Source organism: Physeter macrocephalus, chromosome 11 (assembly GCF_002837175.3).
Source record: "Physeter macrocephalus isolate SW-GA chromosome 11, ASM283717v5, whole genome shotgun sequence".
NCBI classification, from domain to species: Eukaryota; Metazoa; Chordata; class Mammalia; order Artiodactyla; family Physeteridae; genus Physeter; species Physeter macrocephalus.
Window position 1 is genome coordinate 169,015,794 of NC_041224.1, and position 25,585 is coordinate 169,041,378.

Genomic DNA, 25,585 nt, shown 5'->3' on the forward strand with positions numbered 1-25,585 from the left:
CCGGTGCATCTTCTTCATGGAGACCCCACCGACCCTTAAATGTGGGTACTCCCCCCATGTTCTCCCCTCAGGATGCTGCCCTTCATACTCCACATACTCCTCTTGGGCAGTGCCACCTCAGTCTCACGTTTTGAGCTACCACCCGTGAGGAATCCCAAATCTATCTCTAGCCCTCAAGCTCTCCACCCAATTTCAGATTCCTACATCTAAGGGAGGTGGCACAATCTGAGAGCAGATCTTTATCACCATCACCTCAACACCCAGCACAGCACTTAAAAAAGGAATGCACTTGGGGTGCTTGCAGCCTCCTCGAACTTAATATGCCCCAATCCGAACTCACTGCCTTTCCCCCAAACCTACTCCTTTCGAATTTTCTTATCCCTTCAGTCCTGTTGTCACATCACTCTGATACGGCCACCACATGCAACCATGAATCACCAAGGCATAACTTCTCCCACCACCACAAAGCGCTCCCAGACACTTCATATCAGAGTCTACCTCCGCTGCTCTAAATGATGCCCAGATTCCTATTAAAGTTACTACAGAATTAGACCCTTCTCCTTGCCCTCCTTTCTGTTCTTAATCTCTTCTCTATCTTAGTATTTATCAGAGTGTTATAAGTCTCTCTACACTAAACTGTGAACTATTTCAAAGTAGGGTCTATGTTTATTCACCTTTATATTTCTAGCAAGTGCTCCTTTTATTAAATGGGAACACAATAAATTTCATTCTGTAAACATTTTCATGAATGCAGAAGTGATTTATTATTTTAGTGCCTTACTGCCTCACGACCTGCATTCAGTAAATATTTCATTTGCTGAAAAGCAATGATTAAAAATAAAACCCCAAGCTGAATGAGGTAAAATGGCACTAGTGGGCTCTATATTTTTTAAGGATATACAGTTGTTTCAATGTCACTTTTATACATACTTCTATGTATGTAAACATGTCTTCAGTTTACACTTTCATTTGTATCTGCTGGGCTGGATTAAGCTTTGTTGTGATTGTGACCAATGTTCAGGCCACGTGAGCACGTCTTATCACATCACCAATTAGTTGTAATAAATGTTCAATGTACACCAAAAAAAATTTAAAAATAAAAATAAAACCCCAAACCTCAACCTATTATAAGAGGAAAAATCTGTTAAATTTCACAGAGGGTATACATTAAGTGTCACTTAAAAAAACTTCATGATTGGGGCTTCCCTGGTGGCGCAGTGGTTGCGCGTCCGCCTGCCGATGCAGGGGAACCGGGTTCGCGCCCCGGTCTGGGAGGATCCCGCATGCCGCGGAGCGGCTGGGCCCGTGAGCCATGGCCGCTGGGCCTGCGCGTCCGGAGCCTGTGCTCCGCAACGGGAGAGGCCGCAGCGGAGGGAAGCCCGCATACCACAAAAAAAAAAAAACAAAACAAAACAAACAAAAAAAAACTTCATGATTGTTACAAATGACTGTTAAGTGTATAGGTGATTTGCTATATCAGTATTTCACTGTTTAGCGATCTGCAGTAAACAAGCATTTCCTTTGATTAAAAAATAAAATCCAAAACCTCAACCAAAAGTAAAAATCTGTTACATTTGATGGTGTGTATGTATGTATGTTACCATATCACTGTACTTGTCATTAAATTCCTCACTTACATGTTCTAAAATTAAAATCAAGTAAGTAGATCCAAAGGTGATAAAGGTAGAATGAGACCAGGCATCTTTCCAGCTGAACCTGGGTTAAATTCAATGCTTCAAAAGCTGAGTCCACTTAGCTGACCTGCTCTGGAATTCCAGCTGAAATGACTGCAGGGTAACAGGAGAGCTGCAATTTCTGGGAGCCAGCCCTGAAGCTCCATCATCATCCTCTCAGTAACTAAGCAACCCCTAGCAGTTGAACCTACCTGGGTGGTTCATGGGACATATTTATATCAACAGAACATATTAACGATGAAGTTGTAATACATTTAAGCATAATGAAGAGCAGAGAAGTGGGACATCACGTGGTCCTTGGCTTTACAGGGCCTGCAATCTGACAGACAGGTAGAGCCCACTCATAAGGAACAACTGGGCCAAAGCAGTTGCCCAGCCACTTTGTCTAACAGCAGGAGGGATGACATTCCAGGCAGAGCCCTGAGTGCTCCCTCCATTTGATGCCTGCAGTTGACTTTCTTAAACCTGGACAAGATCTTGCCCCTGATTAATTCCAGTTCAGCAGCTTAACAAGAGGGATCCATCGCTAGAATGGATGTAACAGACGAGAGGAGCAGCACCAGGACAGGAGGCATAGGAAACCTGTCCTACTAAAATGGGAGAGTCACTGAAGTTCAGCTCAACTCGCCTTAATTGGTGCAACCTTTCCTGGAGAGCAATGCCCAACAACATTTCTAATGTACCTAGCACTTGTATTTCTAGGAATTTATTCCACAGAGATATACCCACAAGCAGAGATATAGTTATAAGAGAATGCTTACGGCAGCAATATTTGTAGGAATGACAAATAATAGAAACAATTGAAATGACCCAAACAAGGAAACTAGCTAAAGAGAATACTAATCAACTATTTTTTTTAATGTGGTGTGTGTGCTTTTATGTTCTTCTATTGTGAAGTGAAAAAAGCAAGTTAAAATAAAATAGGCATACTAGGCACCCACTTTTCAATACAACGCTAGGCGTGTTTGTCAATACATAGGAAATTTGGGGATGATACACAAGAAACTGTTAATAATGGTAACTCCTGAGGAGTGGGACCCTTTGGTAGGGAGGGAGGGGATTTTACACCCAACTTTATACTTTTCTGGACCATTTTAATTTTTTGACTATGTAAATGCATTATTTTCATAATTTAAATGGAGCAAACTTTTTTAATTTAAGAAAAAAAAAAATCCTGCATGTCACTTCCTCTGTGAATTCCTTCTGTTACCAACATCCCACTCCCAGGCGTCCCTCTTGGAACCTCGCTAGCATCTCATACTTAATATTATTAGCAGCCTGGTGACTTAGTCTTGATGGATTCTAATTCATTCCTGAGTTGGATTCTTTTTTTTTTTTTTTTTTTTTTTTTTTTTTGTGGTACACGGGCCTTTCACTATTGAGGCCTCTCCCGTTGCGGAGCACAGGCTCCATTGGTGCAGGCTCAGCGGCCATGGCTCACGGGCCCAGCCGCTCCGCGGCATGTGGGATCTTCCCGGAGCGGGACACGAACTCGTGTCCCCTGCATTGGCAGGCGGACTCTCAACCACTGCGCCACCAGGGAAGCCCCCTGAGTTGGATTCTTAAGACAAAAGTAAAATTCAGCACTGGACACATCTCTGAAATTGCTCAAAAGGCAGAGGTTTGCTTCATAAACATCCTAAGCTAGCCCTCTGCACCTTATTTAAAATCCATCCACTATTGTATTGTCAGCCCAGTCCCCAAATACAAAAGAAAATTCTACCTTGGAGGGCTTGTATCCAAACAGCATTACAACAGCAACTTTAAAGTCCTCTCTGCTTAGATAGCCTTTGTTTTCTTCATCGCATGCTTTAAATACCTAAAGAACAGCAAATATCTTTAGTTAATAAGACAGAAACCGTTTGTTCTATTATTACTAACTTATATTAAGTTTAGACCTCCCAAACCTAAAACTTAGGACTAAGAGTAGGGCTGGGAAATGGAATTTCATTAGCCTAATTTTAATCCTCAAGAAATCTTAATCTGCTGGGACTTCCCTGGAGAACCAGTGGTTAAGACTCCGAGCTTCCACTGCAGGGGGCACGGGTTCTATCCCTGGTCGGGGAACTAAGATCCCGAATGCTGCCCCCAGGGCCAAAAATTAAAAGAAATGTTAATGTGCTAAAATTTACCCCCCCAAAAGTGCAAACGACTTAATCGCTGGGTTAATTCCTTTAAACCATTCGGATAAATTCTACCCAAAATTCAATCCTAGAATTGGGAAGGTGAGGCAAAGGGGCTGGCTTTGAAAGGCTGGAGAGATGGAGATTATAGCTTGTTATACACAGACTATGTCGCGGAGAAAAGAAGGAATTGGAAGTAGAACACTGGACAGGGATCCAGAAGCCTTGCAGCCCTAGCCTCGGTCATTAACCATGACACTTCGGAAGGACAGTCCAGCCCGTATCTGTGCAACAAAGCTGAGTGAGAGCCAGGCGGGGTGACGGAGGTGAAAGTCCCGGGTCAAGTTAAAGTCCAAGACAGCCCTCCGGACACCTACTTCCACCCACTTCTTGTGTTCTGACTGGCTGGCTTCCCACATCCGCGGCCGGGCCCCGGCCTGGGAGAAAGACATCGCGACAGCTACACGGGAGTCGGGACGCCTGAACTCAAGACCTCTGCGGCCTACTCCCAGCTTGCAGCGACCGCCCGCCAAGCTCCCCGCAGTTCAGGAAGCTGAACTTGGCCGGGTACCTCCAACGTCTTCTCCCATTGGACTGCCTGAGAGCCACTGGCGTTGACCCCGCAGCTCTATTGGCCAGAGACTTTGTTTAATAACGTTTCCTTGGAACAGCCTATGGCGGAGGGGCTTCCAGGCCCGCCCCCAGCCTTGGCTCCGCCCCTCTAGTCCCCTTTAACTCCTGGCGCGCGGCTGTGGATCCCGCTCACCCAGGTGCTGTTTCAACGTGTCCTGCATGATTCTTTTCATTTTCTGCCCTCACACCTTGTAATAAATTACTTTTGATAATTTTGATCAATGGCACTATGCTAAACATTATAGGAGGCACAAAAAGAGTGTGAACAAAGCATAAAAGGAACCAATCAAAACAAGACCGGAGCTCCCGTGCAGATCACCAAGTCATTGGAATCGAGCCCTCCAGGGTAGCTACAGTGTCTGTTCCGTCCTCCCTATAAGCCTAGCACTGAGCACGGTACCTGGCACAAAACAGACTTTCAATAAACGAACGAAGTGAGCCCTTAGGACGTTTACCCCCAAGTTATTTCATTCATTCCTCTAAGAGGTGCCTGGTGTGAAGGAAACTCTGAGAATAATATCAACAGCACTGAGCCCAAATTCCACAGCAAACATCCTTATTAAAGGCAAGGAATATGGCGAGGGTTCCGCTTTGTAAAGGAGTTTATCTCAGACCTCTCCCGACAAATCAGTAAGATTAAAAAGGCAACACACACACACACACACACACACACGCAAACGCGCCTATTTCGACGAAGAAATGGGCATTCGAGGTTGAGTCTAAGGGAGCTCGTTTAACCTTTTATTTTACAGCAGGTTTTACAGTCCGCTCCCCCAGGAGTACGCACTCCTCCCGGGACACCGGTCTCAGCCCTCAGCTTCCTCGAACCTCTCAGGTGATCCTGTCTCTGCCTTTAAAATACCCACGCCCTCCCACCACCCCCTGCCACACACACACCTCGAGCTCCGGAAGTCTGAAGCTATGAGAACCTCTGCAAAGGGGATGAGTTTTGCTAATTAACTACGGAAGAAGTGAGGGAAATTTCTTTTCCTCTCTCCCCCTTTTAGGAGACGCGCCCAGGAGGTGAGAGGGGAGCTGGAGGCGGCCAGGTCTTCTCTCCGCCCCTTCCTGCGGGAGCGCCCCCTCAGCCCCTCATGACCCGGAGGGCTTTAGGACCCAGCTGAGGGAGTCCCGGAAGGGGAAGGGGCAGGGCCACTCTGCGCGCGCTGCCGGCTGGAGGGTTAGAAGCGCGCGCATGCGCGAGTGGCGGCGTCGGGGTGGGATCCCAGGTGGCTGCGCTTTCTGGGGGCTTCAGGTGAGTGGAGGCCGCGGGTTCCGGGGCTTCAAGTGAGTGGAGGCCGCGGGTTCCGGGGCGCGTTCGACAGTTGCCCGCGCTTTTGCTCCTTCCGGCCTGGAGCGCGGGCAGCCGGCGTCCGGCGAATTCTTGAGTGCCCCGCGGGGTGGAGGTGGATCCGGAGGAAAGCGGAGCTTTTTGTAAAGACACTAGGTAGGGTCCCCTTCTGGGCCTCGGCTTCCTCCAGTAATATTACCTTTTTGGCGCGAGCAGCTGCTGCTTGAGGAGACCAGAGTCCTGCTGGAGGGGTCCCCTTCCGCGGATTCTTATTCTGGCTCCTCCACGTAATAGGCAGATGGTCTGGAGAGTTAGTGATAGCTAGCATGTTGAGTGCTTACTCTGTGCCAGGCACTTAACCTCTGTGTTTAGTCTTCCCGTAAATGGAAACAGTTGTGAGCGTGAAATGAGTATATGCCCAGTAAAGATGAGCGCACAGAAAAGTTAGCAGTTGTTCTTTCTTCCTCAGTGTACCCCGGAATCAGCCCACTTCACTCCATCTCGACCGCCTTCATGAGCTGCCAGAGTCCCTGCAGGAGCCGCCTCACTTCGACTTTTGTCTTCCTCCAAACCATTCTCCATACAGAGTTGTAGGAACCGTAATATTTTAAAAAAGTAGATCGGACCAAGGTACTCCCTTGCTTATTAAAAGGTACTCCCCTTCAGTGGAGCCTACTGTTCTTAGAATAAAATCCAAGATCTTTAACTTACTCCTGCCCACCCCCTTCATCCTGGACCACCTACCTGTCTTCCTTACCCAAGTCTTTCTGTCTGTTTTTGGAGTTACTACAACCTTGTTCTGGTCTTTGCAGGTTGGGTTCCCTCACTTGGAATACTCTTCTTTCCCTCCCCCACTTTTATTTGGCTGATCCTTTTCAGCCTTCAGAGCTCGCTTAAATGTTAAATTCAGGATAGTCTAAGGTAAGGGCATCCCTGTTATTCTCTCATACCTGTAAAATATAATGAATATCTGTAAAGATATCTTGGCTTTTTTGGTTATTTTTGTTTGTGTCGGTCTGTTTCTTTAGGACAAATTGTTTCTATGTTGTTAATTTCTTATTCCCAGGGCTTGGTACATAGTAGCTGCTCAATAAATATTTTTCGAATGAACATACTGTGGGAGGTAGGTGTGACACCCATTTTACAGAGGAGGAAGTTGAGGCTCAGCAGTTAAGTAACTTGCCTAAGTGCACATTTACCACCTAGTAATGACTGGATTTGAAATTGGAGTCATATTTGCCCACTACTGGCCACACCTCGCCTCAGTTGAGATTGACTGCCATGCCCTCCTGATGGTCTGCAAGCTCTATAAGAAGGGTCAGCTGGAAGCGTAAAAGAAATAGCCCAGCTGGGTCTTGGATGGTAGGGGGAGAGGAGGAGCTAGCAGCTTTAAGAGGAGTAACCATTTGCATCCACAAATTTTTTTTTAGTATCTAATAGACACTCTAATGTTATGCATTGGCATCTGGTGGTAGAATTTCTTTAGATTTTTACCCTCCTTGGCATTGTAGCTTAATGCAGTGTTTGCCAAATTTTAGTAATGTGGTCGGTTGCTTCCTCCTGTTTTGTCTCTCTCAACATCTGTACTACTATTTGCTTAATATTTTCATTTGAACCCACTTTTACATAAACACTATCTTTAAGGAGTAAACTTCAGTTATTGTAAATGTAATGGAGCCATAAGATACCTTCTGTTGATGTTAAACCAAAGTGTTACTGCCTGCAGAAGAGCCCAAAGTCCGTTATTTGTTCAAAAGCAGGAATAGAGACCTTTATACAAACAGCTTTCTCCTTGATTAAACTGAGACATTGGATTGGAATGGGAAAGGGAGGTACTTTCATAACGTAATGTTAGTTAATGTCAGGTCCCCGTCACCTCCGCTTTGGAAAATACTGCACTTTGCTGACCCACTGAATGTCAGCTCTCAGAGTCAGCCCACCTGTGTTGTAATTCTGATCCTGGTGTCACCACTTACCCAGAGTGTGGTGTTAGACCTGTGCTGTACAAGACACTGCCCAGGGAAGACAAACCGTGAACAAACAATTGAAGGAAAACACTTAGGTTCTGTCCTTGTAAAGCTATATGACTTGAGTATGAAAGCTGTCTGAGAATGCAGAGAATCTGGGCCTGTGTGAGAGAGAAATGAAATTCTGATCCTGAGACCAGATCCAGTCCTCCAAAGTAGAATCAGTTGCTGGTTAATCTTGGTGTTTATCAACAGCTCCTCTTGAACAGGCTAAGCGCCTTGACTGCATAGAGAGGCTGGTAACCTGCTAGGCTTAATGATTTGTTACAGTTTTATTAGCATATTACAAAGGTTTTTTTGCCTTTAATTGGTAAATAATCTCAGGCATATTTTGGATTGCGAGTAGATCCAAAATTTAAACCATGTATAGAGCAGACAAAAACTTTTTTTTTTTCCCTAGGAAATGTCTTTTTCAAAGCTTTATTTTTTTACCCACTTGTCCTTTTTTGGAGGGAATTCTCTGTCGTCCTCCCCTCCCCCACCCCACATGTGGTTCTAGAAAGTGTAGATAATGATAAAACTGAAAAATTTAGAAATCTCCTAAATACCTCACACAGTCACTAAAGACGAATAAATATTTTCCTTTTAGAGTTCTCAGGATTTTTGAATTCCATTTTATTTATATGTAATTGATCTGGGAAGCAGGGTGGTGGTGATCTCTAAGGTCTGCATATAGCTCCTTTTCTCAGGCTGGGAGCTGAACCCTTTTTTCACCTAAAAACTCTGAGACCCTCTCTTTGCTTTAGGATGGGGCAGGAATCTAGGGAGAACAGCCTGAGGAATCTCAGTCGAAGATTCTATTACTTAGTGCTTAGCTTTAGAATTCAATGGAAGCTAGAGCTTACAGCCTAGTAGTTTTTCCAAAGATGGTTCTTTTGTTCTTAAATAATTTTTCAGTCACAAACTAACAAAATGGCTCCTTCAAAGTGAATTGTGATAGCAGTCTCCAGACTCTAGAACACTAAGGGAACTTAAGTTTTAAAAAACCAGTCAAAACAAAAAAAAAACTGAGCTGTTTAAGTAGGTGTTAAGTAGTAAGTCTGTCTTAACCTCTTTCATGGGAAAACCTGGTTCTCAGATCCTGTTAACTGTAACAATACAGTTCCAACAAGCTTGATTATCTGGTGTCTTAACCCTTTTCAGATTAGAAACAATTTAGGGGGAAAAACCTACTCAGAGTTCAAACAGCCCCTAGAAGTGGGCTGAACACAGGGGGAAAGGACAGAGAACTTTTAGAAAACAAGACCTAGGCAGAGTCTAGGGCCCCCCTATTACAGGAGCAAGTGTCTCCATCCATCTGTGGTCCCTACAGCTGCAAAACACTGTCCATGCCAGGTGGGCTTAATAGTGACCCTGGGCCGTGAAGAACGAGTCAAATTATTGTTTAGATGCACTCTGCTTAAAAGCTCCTTGAAATGTGTAATTTACAGGAGAAACCTTAACTGGCTTGGTCATTAATTGAAAAAGGTGAGAAGTTGTGCAAAGATAGATACCTTAAAAAATATATACTTTTTAGCTTGGAACATGAAAGTATATTCATTTGCAAGTCTTTCAGTGCAGAATTTAGCCTTTTTTAAGGAGTGGGGGTCATGCTGCAGTCTGTCCTATATCAGCACTCATAACAGGTCCTGCTTACGCTCTAGAGCAGTCGTGTAGACACTGTGTCCACAATGTGAGCCGACTCTTGAGTCCTGTAATTTTCCTCTGGGTCTTGTACTAAAGTGTATTTTTTTTTTTTAATCACACTAAGGAACTGTTCTTTAGTTTTTGGGAAATCTACTTAGATAGCCCTTTACCCTTGAATTGGTGACATTTTGTAGGTGAGAAAAGCTAAAGTTTCATCTGTTTTCCTCTTGAGAGCAAGAAAGTGGAAGTTAAACTGTGTGGTTTAGAAAACAAAGTAACGTTTTGCTTTAGTACAAGTTCTTTCTCTGCAGGTTTTCGTGGTTTGATTTAGGATTAGATAATCATTAAGTCAGTTGGGTCCTCATGGAAGCATCCCTAGATAATGTATATATAGAATTGATCATCTGATACTGTCTTGAGGATTTTGTTAAGCTTTATGGTAAGTAGCTTATCTTGGGGGAGTAAGAAGTAGTCCCTGAAGTCCTTTGGGCTCCCATACCTGGGTGAGGAATAGGTGATAAATTCCAATTTGACCTTAAAAATATGAGCATAGTCAGCATTACTCCTGAAATTCCTTAAACTGACCTTAACCCCAAACACCTGCTGGAAGCTTCAGGGCTAAGAGTGGACCTTTTTGTTTTGGACTTTGGCTCAACTCCATTTCCTCAGGCATTTGAGAACAAGGTCTAGGTGGAAAGACTAAGGGAGAGAAGCAGAAGGTGAGCAGGATTTTCACCATCACTTTATTTGCCAAGTTCTCACGGCAGATTGTGGGGATGTGCCGTGAACACCCATAGAGCAGCTGATGTTAGGGACACGTCTTGGCATCTGGTTAAGTGTCAGGTGTGCTGTATGTGTCCTAGAAGCTCAGGACACGGGATTTGAGAGCAAGAGAATGAGTGTGCCGGTGGCCTGGTGGATGGGAAATAACGACATTTCCACCTTTCATTTCCAGAGGAAGTGTAATGTCTCAGGAAGGCAATTATGGGAGGTGGACGATATCCAGTAGTGATGAAAGTGAGGAGGAAAAGCCAAGACCGGACGAGCCATCTACCTCTCTTCTCCCGCACGCTGAGCAGGGAGCAGCCAGTGAGCCAAAGTACACGTGTTGCGAGGCTCGGAAAGCTGCCCGCAGGAGGAAGATCGCACCCGTGCAATTCAGTAACACAGACTCCGTTTCAGAAGCTTCACCTGCCAAAAGGCAGAAGGGCGGTCCCCAGGAAGACCTGGGCTGGTGCCTCTCCAGCAGTGAGGATGAGCTGCCACCGGAGACACAGCGGAAGCAGGCTAAGGACACGGGGGTCAACGAGGAGAAAGGCCTCCCTTCTCCCAGAGACGGTGCTGTCCCGGGAGCTGGGCGTCACAGCCCCTCGGCCGGCCACGGGCTTGAAACGTCAGGGCAAGGCCAGGACATCTGGGGCATGCTGGGTAAAGGGGACCCCTTCCAATTTTACCTCACTAGAGTCTCCGGAATTAAGCCAAAGTATAACTTGGGAGCCCTCCACATCAGGGGTGAGTGAAGCCGGGGGTCCGGGAGCTGCAGAGCGAAGCTGGGGGTCCGGGAGCTGCACTTGTGGGGCTCCCCCTCGAAAAACAGGAGGGCAGCCTAGAAGGGATCTCTAAGAACCCTCTGAACTTCTCTCAGGGGGGAAAAAAACCCATTTTGACAAGCAGATGCATTTGTTTGACAGCAAACTGTTTGCTTAGGTCAGGAAGCCAGCGGGTGTCTCCTAGAGCCCTGTAGGTCACCCTGCTGGCACCCCTTGCACAGTGCTTAGAATTACTTAACTTGTAATTTAAAGGTTAAACTCGGCCGCTGACACTTTATTAACCAAGTAGCCAGCCCTTGACAGCGGTGGTTCTCTTTGGTCCCTGGACCAGCAGCGTCAGCACCACCTGAAGCTTGTTGAACGTGCAAATTCTCGGCCTCCTCTTCAGATTCCCGGCACCAGGCTCTGGGAGCCTGGCCCTGCAATCTCCTTTAACAAGCCCAATCAAGTTTGAGAACCGTTGCTTGCAAGCCTGGTTTTGGTTCCTGGCGCAGAAGCAAAACAAGAGTGCCCTGATTTTTGGTTGCTGTGGCTAGTCCCCAGGGGGTATCTGTGGGATATTGTGATGTATACAGATATTTGGTCTTCACTCCCGTTATAGTTGGGGTTTGGTTTTGGTTTTTGTCCCAGGTTCCTGAAATAGCTCCAAGGTAATGAAAGGTGAAAGGAGCATCTGTTGTTATTCCTAACAAGCTCCTTCCATCCACACCGGAGTGGAGTGTATGTTAATGCGATGACTTTCGGAAAGCCCCTAGGAAGGGGGCTGCTGGTTGCCTGGGGAACCAGCCCGGTGATTAAAGCTGGAACTTTCAGCCCTAACCTCCACCTCCGGGGAGGGCAGAGGGGCTGGAGGTCGAGTTCACCGCTAAGGGCCACTGATTTAGTCAGTCTTGCCTGTGTAATGAAGCCTCCGTAAAAGACCCCTCACTGGAAGGGTTCACAGAGCCTCCAGGTTGGTGCCGGCGAGGAGGTGCTGAGCCGTGGCACGCCTGCAGAGGGCATGGCCACGCCCTGTCCCCCATACCTCGCCCTGTGCATCTCTTCATCTGGCTCTTCCTGAGTTGTATCCTTTTATAATAAACTGGTAATCTAGCGAGGAAAGTGCTTTTCTGAGTTCTGTGAGGCCTTGCAGCAAATTATCGAGCCCGCGGAGGGGATGGTGGCAACCCCCAATTTATAGCTGGTCGGTCAGAAGCACAGGGGGTCCGGGCTTGTGACTGGCATCTGAGGTGGGGGCAGTCCTTTGGGGTCTGATGCCACCTCCGGGTGGATGGTGTCAGAATTGAATTCAGTTGTAGGACGCGCAGCTGGTGTCCATGGAGGATCGGTCTGTGTGGAACGCCCCCCCACCTCCTGCTGCACTTGGTGTCAAAAGCTTTGCATGCAGAGAGGAAACAAGGGTTTCCTTTGAGAGAACGGCAGGGCCCCTAGAATCCCAGACACAGGGCCTCACCACCTGCTTGCTGTGTTGGTAATTAACAAAGGACCTAACATTCTTCAAAATTTCAGTTCACTCACCTTTAAACTGGGGATTCAGAAAAAAGAGAGATAACACATGAAGTGCCCGGCATAGTATATTCATATGGCAGATACACAAAATAAACGTTGTCACTCTTATTTCACATTACGTTTCTTGCCCACATTCAAGAATAGATTGTGTTCACTGTTAATAGTGTTTTAATTATATATCCAATGTATAATTACCTTTTAACGTGATGTATAAATGTTGGTATATTTAATTCCATACTATAAAGAATTTGATTCTACAAGGTGTTTATCTTTCCTTTTTGCAAATGTCTAGGTGCTTTGCAGAAATATAAGATAGATCTCAGTGTTTCATTTTATTTGAGAGAGATTGAAACAGGAAATAGAGAACTATGCAAGGTTTTGCTGTATATAATAAAGTGATAAAGACTGGCTTTTAGCACCAAGATATGGAAGAAGGAGAGGTAACATGATAGGAGCTTTTATATGGATTATCTCCTTTAATCCTCAAAACAGCCTTATGAGTAGATGTTGCAGTTGTCCTCCTCGGATAGGTGACCGATCTGCAGAGAAGTTAAATAGCCTGCCCAGGGTCATAGAGCTGGCAGATGGTAGAACTGGGATTTGAATCCAGGCATTCCAGCATCAGAATGCATGCTCTTAAGCGTTTGGTGTACCACTCCAGCAAAGGCCATAACTGTAGGTTGTTTACAAGATCTCATGGAGGAAGAGGGACCTCAGATGGGCCTTGAAAAATGGATAAAATTTAGAAAGGTAGAAGGAGCAGTGCCAATGAGGGCAAAATGGGGCCACCACGTTGCAGTTTCTCTCTTGATTGTGCAACTCTCCCTTTAAGGTAAGAACTTCCTTAGAGGACTTTTTCGTTCTTTTAGAATCTTTGTACCCTGGCATTTATCTCCATGTCTGGAAGACAGGAGGCGCTCAATAAATATGGGTCACGTAAGTGAACGAGCCCAGTCTGAACCCTCAGGGTTGGCTTGGTGGTTAGAGCGGAAGTGCTGGAGTCAGACTGTGTTCAAGTCCCAACCCCACCTGTCCCCAGCTGTGTGGCCACGGGTGGCCCCCTAAGGAGAGACTCCCCGTCTACAGCATGGCAACGACAGACCCCCCCCATGGACAGAAAATGGCTGCGGGGAGTGAGAGTTAACACGTGGAAAGGACCAGGACCAGGGCCTGGCACCCCATGGGTCCTGTCCAAGTGAGGCTGTTATAATCGGTGGTGGCGATGAGGGTTGTGTGCTTCCTCTCAGGATGCAGAGACATGGCTTTCTGTTTTCTCTGAAGTAAAGCCTGAGTGGGTGCAAGGTGGGCCTTCCTTAGAGATGACCTGGGTGCTAGAAATATGAGCTTGGAGCTGCGGGGGCCTCTGCCCTCCCTCCACGGGAAGCAAGAGCCCTCAGGCTCCAGCGAGCTGTCTGGCTAGTCCCAGAGTGGGGAGGTTTCCTGGCGAGAGACTTCAATGAGTACTTGAAGGAAGTAAAAAATTAAGAGATCTGGAAAGAGGAAGGACACGCATCGTTATTGTCCTTATTGGCAGTTTGTAAACTTGCCCAGTCATCCAGTACTGAAGTGGTAGATCTTGATTTTCCATTATGTTTGGTTAAATAATACTGATACATAATAAATATTATTAAATAGCCCAGGGAAATTTTCTCTTGAATTTTGTGGAACGTTAAAGTCTAGCCTTGTAGTACCTTTTCAGTGCATCATTTTCTAAGCCAAATTCTCGCCAGTGACTATTTAATAAGTCAGTTGTTATTATTATTATTAGGTAGTCTTTATCGAAAATATGAATTAGATATAAATGTTTTGTCTCCCCAGATATCTTATCTCCTCTCTTTGGGACACTTGTTTCTTCAGCTCAGGTGAGTTCACAGTTTTTTCTTTGGACGGAAGGGGCAAATAACTCTGTAAGAAAGTGAGCAGTGGGTCCTATGCAGGGCCCCTGAGATGGCGCTTACCTGGAGGCTGGCACCAAACGCCGCGGTTGTGGGATCCATCAGCCTGGAACGTGGATGCACGATCACTGGGGCTTCTGACTCTCGATTGGGCCATAAGGACTGGCCAGGAAGTCACTCTGGAAATTCCAACCTGAGGGACTTCTCTTTGGGACACTAATAGTCTCACAGGACTCTGGTGCAACTCCCTGGGAGTGGGTAGAGAGGTGAAGGCCATGTCAAGTTTGATTTGATTTAGAGAAGTAAATGAGAAATTTCCTACACCCTCCAAAGAGAAGTGAGTAGAAGTTATGGATGTGGGTACGTCTGCATGTTTGATTGACATGTTTGATTGGCAGCTCTCCTGCCTGACAGAGCTGGTCCCTTTGCGTTGATAAATCACCTTAATGTGCCAGGCTCTCCAGCAAATAGAACAAGGTCTTGTGCCTAAAGAAGGCAAAGCTTTTTGTGTGCTCCATGTTCTGCTCGGCGGCGGGAATCCTGGTCTCCAGATGGAACGTGGGGTGAATTTGTGTGTGTTCTCCTGGCTAGATTGAGTCAGTATGTCCAGGAGGAGGTCCAGGATTACCCAGGCCTGGGGAGGACCCCTGTGGGTAAGTCTAGTCCAGAACCTGTAATCGAGATGTCATTGTCGTAAGCCTAGTGAATGTCCAGTCGCAGCTGCCTGTTTACAAAGCTAGCTCATTAGTTAGGCTGAAAGGAAATGTTCTTTTCCAAAAGTCCTTTTTATAATCATCTAGGGGAAAAGGGATAAATTTATAAGCCCCATTAATCAGAGGACTCTTAGAAATAATGTAAAAAGACTCAGTTTACAAATGCAAATGCTGCCAAAGCATGCAGAGGTAATTTTCTGTTTTCTCAGGCACTCCTGCACTAATTCAGAACCTTTGAATGGTGTATTCCCTTCAAGATGTATTTTAGGTTTGTTTATGAGTATTGCAGCAAATTGTCCATGTTTATACATAATATATGTAGTTCATCATTAGAGTTTCTTTGAATTCAATAACCAAACACTTCTCCTTATAGACCGCTTTTCTGAATTGCCCATGACTTCTTTTCTTCCCCCCATCCAGTTTAACTACTGCTTTGATGTGGACTGGCTCGTAAAACAGTATCCACCAGAGTTCAGGTGAGTTCCACAGTGCTGGATGACGTCATAACTGTCATGCAGCCTTGAAACACAAGATTTGTGTTTCTCAGGCAGCTGCCGTGCATCTTCTTTGAATATTTCTTTTGGAATTATTGAAATCATAAAAACAAGTTATACTGGGAAAACGGCATTTTTTGATATATTCTCACTAATCACAAACCTTCCTAATACAGATTTTAGCGTGTCCTTCTGTTCCATCCAGAAGTAGATTAGGACAAATTTCAACCCAAATAAAAGAATTTTAGGTCCAATGTTAATATGGAGGAAAAGGTCACTGCCACCTGCGTTCTCGACCTATAAGCGTGCCATGCTTCACTGGGCACATCAATGCTGTTCTTTTTTTGAGACTCTCTTGTTTCACAAGTGATTTTTCATGTAGCTTAGGAGTTAATGCAGGGGTCATAGGGCCTTCCCTTACCCAGATTATGGAAGTGATGGGTTTTCAGTCTGTCTGCCTCATATTAGGCAGTGCAAACCAAATAAATACGGCATCCCATGGTGACATGCCACCTGTCCCATTTCTAACACATTGATGTGGCAGAATCCCATAACAGCAAGTAAGGTGGTGGAATACACATGCAGGAAAATGGTGGTCAGGGTCCTCAAAGTCCATGGTGCATTTAGCACATCAGATTGTGGGAACCTTCATTATTAATAATAGATAAAATGCTGGGAGTTCCCTGGCAGTCCAGTGATTAGTACTCGGTGCTTTCATTGCTGTGGCCCAGGTTCAGTCCCTGGTTGGGGAACTAAGATCCTGCAAGCCACGAGGCACAGCCAAAAATAATCCTAATAGATAAAATACTGTTGAAATTTCCCAAGCAGCTTTGGCACTCAAGGGCTCATATTTGACCTGTGACACGTAAGATTAGTTTTAGCTGCATGTAACAGAAAAGTAGAAATAACAGTGGCTTAAACAAGAGAGAAGATAATTTCACCAGCCTATTCAGAGTATTGGATGATGCCCTCCCACATTAGGGAGGACGATCTGCTTTGTTGAGCCACCGATTCAAATGGTCGTCTCCCCCGCAAGCACCCTCACAGACACACCCAGAAATAATGTTTTATCTGGACACCCTGGGCCCAATGAAGTTGACACACAAAATTAACCATCGCACTGCCTTTTTGTGATAGTTTTTAGAACACCAGTAAATCAGAAGTAATTAATGAGGACTTCAACTTCTGTCAATAATGTTTAATCTTTTATTTTTTAAAAAGACCTGGTAATCTGATAACAGGAATTGTTTCTAGGTAACAGATGCATGATTATCTCTTACATTATTCTCTGTACTGTGTTTCTAGTTGTAAAATAGAAAATTTTTTCCAAATGGAAACAAACCGGGAAGGTGTGTTTCTTAGTTTTATTTTACCTGACATGTTAGAATAAAGCTATCAGGCTTAAGGGTTAGGAATCAGTCCTGGATGTGCGTTTTCTGTCCTGTTTCTTTTTAGTTGAGTGTTGTCCCTTCATGTGTGGCAGAGAATCATTCTGCATGTGATTGATAATTGTGGAAGTTGTTCATCTTGCTTGATTGCTTGTTGGAGAAAAATCCAATTTTTGTTTTGTTGGGAGAGCTTATAAAGATATATTGATTTCTAAGGATTATCTCGCTTTGAATTAACCAGAGTAGATCATGGTTCCTTTAAAAGCCTTTTTAATCTATTCCTGCAGAATGTTTTTATATTGTCCTTTTGAATTTAAAAATAGGGCATTTTCAATGTGCATTGGGCTCTGTTGCATGGAAATATCACCACCTATTAGTGAAACTACATGCTGTGGGCCTGGGCCCCTTCACTTGTATCCTGGGCATCTGGTACAGGACCTTGCTCACAGTAGGGGTTTAACATACGGCTAGTGAGGAAGTGCTCTATTGTTTGGGCCAAGAGAAGGGAAAGAAAAGAGCATCATACTAGACAACAATGATTGTATATCTTTTAGTCTATCTGAATTTAAACATATTAACACAGAGCTGACGATGTGCCCTTTTGGACCAAAGAAGATAAATACTCGAGGACTTTCTTGAGTCCCAGCCCCTCCAGGTCACAGCAGAGCTTCAGGCTCAGGCCACGGGTCTCCATTATAATGGTAACCAGTTACCGAAGGTTAACCGGTCACTGTCCTGTGCTGGCCCCATACTCAGTCACCACACAGGCCAGAAACAGATGTCGGTGGTCAGCGACCCTTAACTGGGCGCCAGTTCCGCTTCATGAATGATGGATTTTAAATACTCCTGATCCCTTTTTCAGGAAGAAACCAGTCCTGCTCGTGCATGGCGACAAACGCGAAGCAAAGGCTCACCTACATGCCCAGGCAAAGCCTTATGAAAACATTGCCCTCTGCCAGGTAAGCTACTTATTGCCCTTCGAGATCATGCTTAGTCTGAGAGTTGGAAGGAAATTGAGACCTTGAGTCTATCCACCCACCTAATGCAGGAATCCTCTCTCCAGCATCACCAACAGACGTGTCCAGCCTTGGCTTAAACGCTTCCTGAGGTAGCTCATCCTATTTGTGGGTAGCCCTCATGGTTGAAGATCTTCCTTTATGTTAACCTGATATCTCTGTAATTAGTCAGCGTTCTCCAGAGAAACAGAACCAGTAAGGGGGTGTGTGTGTGTGTGTGTCTGTGTGTGTGTGTGTGTGTGTGTGTGTGTGTGTGTGTGTGTGTGTGTGTGTGTCTGTGTGTCTGTGTGTAGAGAGAGATTTCTTTTCAAAGAACTGGCTCACGTGATTGTGGAGGGTGGCAAGTCCAAAATCTGCAGGGCAGGCTGGAGACCCCAGGAAGCACTGATGTTGCATTTTGAGGCCAAAGACCGACTGGAGACTCATTCCCTCTTCCTGCAGGGGATCAGTCTTTTTTTTAATTTCCTTTCCACTTTTCAACAGACTGACAGAGGCTCACAAACATTCTGGAGGGTAATCTCCTTTACTCAAAGTCCACTGATTGAAACCTTAATCTCCTCAAAAAATACCTTCACAGCAACATCTGACCAGATATCTGGGTGCTGTGGCCTAGCCAGGTTGACACACACAATCTTCTTCCTCTGCCTTCTACGTTGGTCCTAATTTTCCCGCTCTGGAGCCACATAGACTAAATCTCCTTGCACGTGTCAGTGATTCTCATATCTGAAGTCATCTGTTTTGTCCCCCTAGTTTTCTCGTTCAGGTTCAAGCGTTCACTTTCTTCAGTTGTACCTGGTATATCAAGGGTTCCCTATCTTTCCCCAACCTGCCAGCCCTCTGGTTGTATCTATTTTGTCCATGTCCCTTTGGAAACGGAGGTTTCAGCATTATTGAGCAGGTTTTTTGGATTCAATTCAGTGGCAGTTTCTTTCTCTGAAGGCAGCTTAAAACTGGTAGTTTTTATTGTGACAACTTATCCAACGTACGTTAGCTGACATTGACATTTCACCCATAGCCCTTAGTTCTTTTTCACAAGAATCACTCAATACTGGAGAGACCCATAGATCAGAAGCAGACCTGTTAGAAAACTACCTTGCGAGCTGTATGCTGCGTGTGATCCTAGTGCGATGAGGGGCGTTAAGTGGTCTCATAACAGGCTTGGTTTGCTGGGACCAAAGCAGAGAAGAGGCGAAAAGGCTGTTTCTTTATATATTCCCATAATTTTGTCCTGATACTTTCCAGTCAGTTCATGGAAATACAGTGTGACCAGTGAGTCTTGGAGTTTCCTTAGGACTCATTGTTTTAGACTCCACGTCTGAAAGGATCTTTTTATGTGTGGCATTTTGTGTAAGAAGCAGGCAAACTGGGCGGGGAGGGGAGGCAAGGGGGTAGCATGGAATTCAGAAAATGTTTACATTTATGATTTCCTTCCTGTGGTGGTGCTGAAGTGGCTGCTGTATTATTCACCTTTTCCTATTTGAGCAAGTTGGTCAGTCCATTCATGAGCAGCTTGATGAATGATTCTTTCATGGCCCTTTTCTCTCCTGGCCAATAGCTTAGTGAAATTGGCTCAGGATTTCTGCTCTTGGAGTTCAGAGACAAGAGTGAATTACATAGAACCTAATTATTTTTCTTTTCCATTTTCCTTCTAACATCCTTTTTCCTCCATCCATACAAGGTAAAAGAATTCCAACTCAGATTTTATCACTTCTTCTAGCTCTAGAATATTATCTATGTGTGTATGTGTATTTTTTTAAAGATTAAAACAGTGAGAAATCTCAACCTGATCAATTTTAAACCCATCTCACAACATTTTTCCTGTGATGTAACTCACTGTACTCTATGTACTTGGATTTTTAAATTATTCCATCTCTTTATCCATCCTGTTTGCAGCTCACCTTCTACACAAGATATGCCTTTGCTTAGCAGTTGCCTAAAATCCCCTTGTTTTGCAGTTGCTTCCAAAGACAGAAGAGGTTAAACTTCAGTAGGATAGCACTTACCAGACTAATAGTGGGCAGAAAATAAAATAACACGGGAATCCTGAAAACCAGCGATAAAATCAATGGAAATACAAAGTGTTTTTCAAATGTACTGAAAAGTTTAGGAGAGGTGGTGGCATGCCTAGTGGCGTGCTTCAGGCCAGCCACTAGAGGGTGTAACGAGCCCTGTCTTCCAAACCTCGTGTGAAGAGCCTCCGTAAGTTCGCAGCTCTAGTCTGAGGGACATGGTGATTGCCCCATCCTGACTTATTGAAATGCCTTTATATCTTCTCTTTAAAATGAATTTTTGAATTTTTTTTAGCAACGTAGTGTCATTTGACTAAGTTGGGTCACGTTAAGTCAAAGAATAAGTGGATGCTGACACTTTTCCCATTTTGCACACCTGGTGGTCCAGGTTTGGACTTCCTGGGTTCTGACCCAGCTCTCTGCCCGCTAGCTGTGTCATTCTGGGCCCATTACTTAACCACTTAAAGCCTCATTTCTTCATCTTTAAAATGAATTACTAATACTGTATCTCATAGGGTTATTGGGCAAAGAATTTGGTGCATTTGCCAAAAAGAAGCACCCATTAAATATTATCTGTTGAAATTATTATCATCCTTGCTTTTGTGCTTAGACTTGCCCAAAAGCACACAACAAATCACAAAACTAAACTCAGAAGCCAAGTTTTTTGACCATTGCTTTTTCTGAGCTAAATATCAATTTACAGAGTGGCAGCCTTCATTCTAATTTTGTAATTTAAAGACGTGAAATACTGGGATTAACATATACACACTACTATATATAAAATAGATAACCAACAAGGAACTACTGTATGGCACAGGGAACTATACTCAGTATTTTGTAGTAACCTGTAAGGGAAAAGAATCTGAAAAAGAATAGAGATATATATGTATCAATATAACTGAATCACTTTGCCGTACACCTGAAACTAACACAACATTGCGTTAATTTTTTTTGTTTAAAGAAAGACATGAAATGTGCTTTCCTGCTCACTCTTCTGTGGCCAGTCCACACAAACGTGTGCCAGTCTGTGAGCAGCCCGAACACTGAGTTTACAAGGGTAGTGAACTTGGCCACCTGTCCGTGAGCATCCCCAAGACAGGGGCTATGTCATCCTCGCCTGTGTATTCCAGTTGCCCATTGCTGCCCCCAGCAGACAGGCCCACCTGTGGAGAGCGGGCAGGGGGGCGCTTTGATTTTAATAGCACTTGCTTCCATTTGTAGAGTGCTTACCCCGTGCAGCTCCTTTTCCTAAGCGTTTTATGTGTACTTTTCGCATTTATTCCTAACAACTCCCTGAATCTCCTAACAGTACCCTCATTTCAGAGAGTAGAAAGATGAGGCATAGAGATTCAAGTATTTTCGAAAGTCCTACAGAGTTGTGAAGATAGGATTTGTGTCCATATACAGAATTCCTAGCTGGTAAGCTATTCTTGACGTCTCTATTTATTTTAACTTTTTCATCTTGAGGCCTAACCAAGGTCTTGCTATACCGGATGTTCGATAAAATGTTTTACTTCCCCACCTACCCCCCCCATTTGTTTGTAAAGATATCATTTTAAAACATGAAAAATGGATTTAATATATTTATTTTCAGCATCTTCTGTGTTATAAATGTAAGAAAAGTTTTAACATCATAATGTCTCAATACTGCCACCACTTGCAATGTTTCTTTTACGTATGCTTTGAAAACTTTTTGTGTGTATTTCTGTATAAGCCAAATATCTAATTTTAAAACGTTGCATAGAGTCCCATTTGTTTTTACTAGTTTTCTGGCTTCTCACTTCTAATTACTGTAATTAAAAATGCAATATGTATTGAATCATTCTGGGTAATGAAAAAGAAGTTTTTAAAAAAATGAACCTCACTGGATGCTATTCTAAAAGCTGTTTTGAATCTACAAACAATAAATGCTGGAGAGGGTGTAGAGGAAAGGGAACCCTCATACACTGTTGGTGGGAATGTAAATTGATACAGCTACTATGGAGAACAGTATGGAGGTTCTTTAAAAAACTAAAAATAAAACTACCATACGACCCAGCACCTACTAGAGAGTGGACTTGAGGATATGGGGAGGGGAAAGAAAGCTGGGACAAAGTGAGAGAGTGGCATGGACATATATACACTACCAAACGTAAAATAGATAACTATGGGAAGCAGCCGCATAGTACAGGGAGATTAGCTCGGCGCTTTGTGACCACCTAGAGGGGTGGGATAGGGAGGGTGCCAGGGAGGGAGATGCAAGAGGGAAGAGATCTGGGGACATATGTATATGTATAACTGATTCACTTTGTTATAAAGCAGAAACTAACACACCACTGTAAAGCAATTATACTCCAATAAAAATGTTTAAAAAAAATTAAAAAATAAAAGCTGTTTTGGCGATCAAGGGCTTGTCCACTAGAGGGCAGTAAAAACTTTAAAAACAACAAAAAGTTGACCTGAATCTTTTCTAATTTAATTTTCAATAGATAGGGATATTATTGAGTCTTTAAAAAACAAGTAACTTGACCTCTTTTTTTATCCTAGGCAAAGTTGGATATTGCATTTGGAACACACCACACGTAAGCAATTTTTATGAAATGGGGGAGGGAGGATATGAGTTTAATAGATCAAAGGATGCTCTTCAGAAATCGCCCTTAGAGGGACCCACATGTGATGATTTTGCTGGGGGAAAAGCTATCAATTAGGAAGCAGAGGAAAAGGAGTTGTTTCTGAACAGCCTTAAGACCAAGTACCAGGATTCTGGCTCTGGACATGAAAGTCTGAATCTGTGATGCGGTTTCTGCTTTCTCTTGAGGGCGTTCATTATAGCCGACTGAGGGGGATAGATTGTGGTCCGCGGTTACGCATGACTGTATGTGCGGTAGTCACATGCCTGTGGATTCCACCACTTTAAAGAAGGTCTTGTGAATTTTATAAGATTCTGAGTTGCATCAAATAGAATATTGTTGGGTCAACTCTGTGCTGTGATCGAAAGAAAAACTGTTTTACAAGAAGTTGTCATCTTGAGAGGCTGGTACCTGTCCCTGCTTCAAGACATCTCAGAAAATTCTCTCAGGATAATTTCTGAGATGTTGCAAACGACAGACAGGAGAAACTTTTCTCTTAACTTCCTACTTGATACATAGCAGCTTGACTCCCGTTTTATTTGAGTCTTACTGTTTATTGGAGCCCTTTTACATAATTGTTCTCTAGCTGAGAAAAGAATAAGACATGGTTGCCTCGATTTCAGTATTTTTGTAAATCATATTTCTCTAGAAATATGTCACACTCAAAAGAGTGTGACAAAGCCTTATCTTTCTTCTAGACCAGCAGTGGAAACAGGTAGCCTGCTGCTTCAGGCATGTCCCTTTGGGTATCTGTCCCTAAGGCAACAAGGAATCTCATGAGAGGAAGTGTTTGCCCCGAGTCTTGCAGTGACCACTGTTTTCCTGATATCATGCCAAAAACGAGGGCATATGTTCATCATTCTCTTTGTAAGCTTAAAGCTATATTTTGCCAGTCTGTCTCCAGAAAGAAACCAGAGCAGAAAGCACTGAGCCACTTTGTGAAAGGATACCTATCAAGCATACATTATCTGGTTTTAGGTGCTCTTGTGTAAATGTTGCTGCATTTACCAACCACCCCTAATTAGTAACTTTAGTGTAATGGAGGGTTGTTGAGAATGACCTCAAGCACCTACCTAGCTGGAATATCAGGCACAGAGCTCACAGAATGCTAATTTCAGCAAAGGATACAAAATAGCACTGAATAGGCTGAGTCAGCATCTTAGGCTCCTGCAGCTGCACCACCGTGGGAGACGCTGATGGCGGCAGTAGTAGTCAGCCGTCCTGCGTAGAGATTCTGCCAGTAAAGCGTTGCACCAGATGGATCCTTGTCCCCCGCCCTTAGCTGGAACCCTAGCCGAAATACCTTACTGATTCCAGAATACATTCAGCAAGCTCTGTTTTGGATCCTGGGCATGATTTGCTAGACCTGCAGTGTGGGGTTCCTGTGCAGGGCACACGTTCTGTGCCCGCAGCCAGCGTTTCTTGGGCACTTTCACACTGCACTTAATATGCTAGCGAGTCATAGGAGAGCCTGGGTGGGTGGAGGGACTGAGTGCTGGGCTGGCCCAGATCTGACACAGTGGCATTTGAGGGGGGTGGGGCTATCCTTTTTTTTTTTTTTTAATGCTATTCAAAAAAATTACTTGGTCCTTTGTCTTCATTTTATAGACTAGAGGCCCCAAATAGGTAGACAGTTTTCCTCCAGCCACTGTTGGAGACAGGACTAGAACTGTTTATTTTTGCTTAAGTTCTTAATTTACTTTTGTTGTTTCCTCACTGCTAAAATTAAGTCTGTTTCCACACACGCTTTGCAAGTCCATTCTTCCTTCGCCTCCAACACATGTATTTTGCAGGTTAAACCCAGCAGAGTTCCTCATTTAGAGTTGAAAGTGCCTAGGGAAGTAATGATAGACCCTTTCCCCACTCTGTAGTATGTGTGTAGTTTACATTTTGTTAAAATGCCAGTATTTTGTCGGAGATTGAACTCATGCCTTGGAATTACTTTCAGTTGTTCATTTTAAATTATTTTAAGAGTTATTCATTAAATATCTATTATATTCTTGAAGCACAGCTCGAGGGGATGTAAAGTGCTTTGAGACATAGTGGTTTTTGTCCTTCCAGCCTTTAGTCTTTGGGTGAGAGAGGCAAGACAAACACATGAGCTAGGAAAGAAGGAAAGCCTTCCAGCTCCTGGTGACAGGTGTGAACGCGTCCCCCCACCCCCAACAGAGTGGAGCTGCCGCAGTAACTCTGAAGGAGTCTCCGGGGTCACACTTGGTCAGCCTGCGGGTGGTGACCACGTACTACTTGCGGAGCATCTGGAAGTGACCAGATGCAGCCCCATCCTCCAGGAGCTCATGGTCCTCTTAGAGACAGTGAACATGCTCCATCCCTGCTTCCAGGATGCTGTGCAGTCCCGGGGCTTATCTCATAGTGCTTTAGAATGCTGAAGCTCTTTGGTGGCCCCCAGAGCTGGAAGCAAAGGCACCTCCATGGCCCTGAGAATCCACAGGGGGAGGGAAGCGTCAGATGTGGCCGTGCAGACTGCAGGATGAGTCTCTCTCCTCTTCGGGCTGTAGCAGGGCCTCCCCTCCATGTGACCCACTCCTGCCCCAGTAGCATGAAGTAGCTGCGGCCCTGTCAAGCCCAAGGGAAGCCGTGCACAGTGAGAGGAGGATCCAACATGTGTGATCCAAATAAGCGCTGCTCCTGGTTCACGCGGGGAGCTGGATAGTCCCCATGACCTCTCCTAGCCACGGATTCTGCAGTTGTAAAATGGGAATGATAGCGCCTCCTCTGGATTGGGTGGGGTTTAGTGTACTAGCATTCTGTGAGGCTTCTAAAGTGGTGCCTGGTACATAAATGCTCCACAGACATTAGCTTGCCTTCCCCCTGTGCAGGAACAGCTTCAAATAGGGGAAATGTCCCTTCTGCCACCCCCATAGCTTAATAGATAATATGCAGGTCAGTATTCTTCAGGGAAGACCTCATTTCTTTATATGTTTTATCCATTTTTAACTCTGACCTTATTGGGACATACATTTTGTCTATGAAAAGTTTAATATGAC

At 44.5% G+C, this 25,585-nt stretch overlaps 2 protein-coding genes across 15 annotated transcripts in view; one reads left to right on the plus strand and one right to left on the minus strand.

The window, feature by feature from the left end:
• Nucleotides 1-4,386, minus strand: part of EFCAB11 (EF-hand calcium binding domain 11) — a 251,543-nt gene extending 247,157 nt beyond the window's left edge. For 4 of the 5 annotated variants that reach the window (XR_003682138.2, XR_003682139.2, XM_007126962.4 and 1 more), the window contains exons 1-2: nt 4,195-4,376; nt 3,418-3,513 (exon numbers count right to left, since the gene is read on the minus strand). Coding sequence is in view for 2 of the 5 variants with exons in the window: in XM_007126962.4 (XP_007127024.3) it covers nt 3,418-3,513; nt 4,195-4,269 (171 nt within the window). In the remaining 3 variants the exon portion in view is untranslated. Of the gene's footprint in view, nt 1-3,417; nt 3,514-4,194 lie in introns of all 5 variants that reach the window. The other variant, XR_003682140.2, reaches the window with a different exon arrangement.
• Nucleotides 4,387-5,352: 966 nt separating this feature from the next.
• The window catches only part of TDP1 (tyrosyl-DNA phosphodiesterase 1), a 74,094-nt gene continuing 53,861 nt past the window's right edge, over nt 5,353-25,585 (plus strand). For 6 of the 10 annotated variants that reach the window (XR_008618722.1, XR_003682137.2, XM_007126965.3 and 3 more), the window contains exons 1-7: nt 5,353-5,705; nt 6,211-6,371; nt 10,350-10,906; nt 14,272-14,315; nt 15,482-15,537; nt 17,806-17,902; nt 22,495-22,529. Coding sequence is in view for 7 of the 10 variants with exons in the window: in XM_007126965.3 (XP_007127027.1) it covers nt 10,360-10,906; nt 14,272-14,315; nt 15,482-15,537; nt 17,806-17,902; nt 22,495-22,529 (779 nt within the window). In the remaining 3 variants the exon portion in view is untranslated. Of the gene's footprint in view, nt 5,706-6,210; nt 6,394-6,553; nt 6,663-10,349; nt 10,907-14,271; nt 14,316-15,481; nt 15,538-17,805; nt 17,903-22,494; nt 22,530-25,585 lie in introns of those variants that run through there. The other 4 variants (XM_028496303.2, XM_024130981.3, XM_007126966.3 and 1 more) reach the window with 4 other exon arrangements.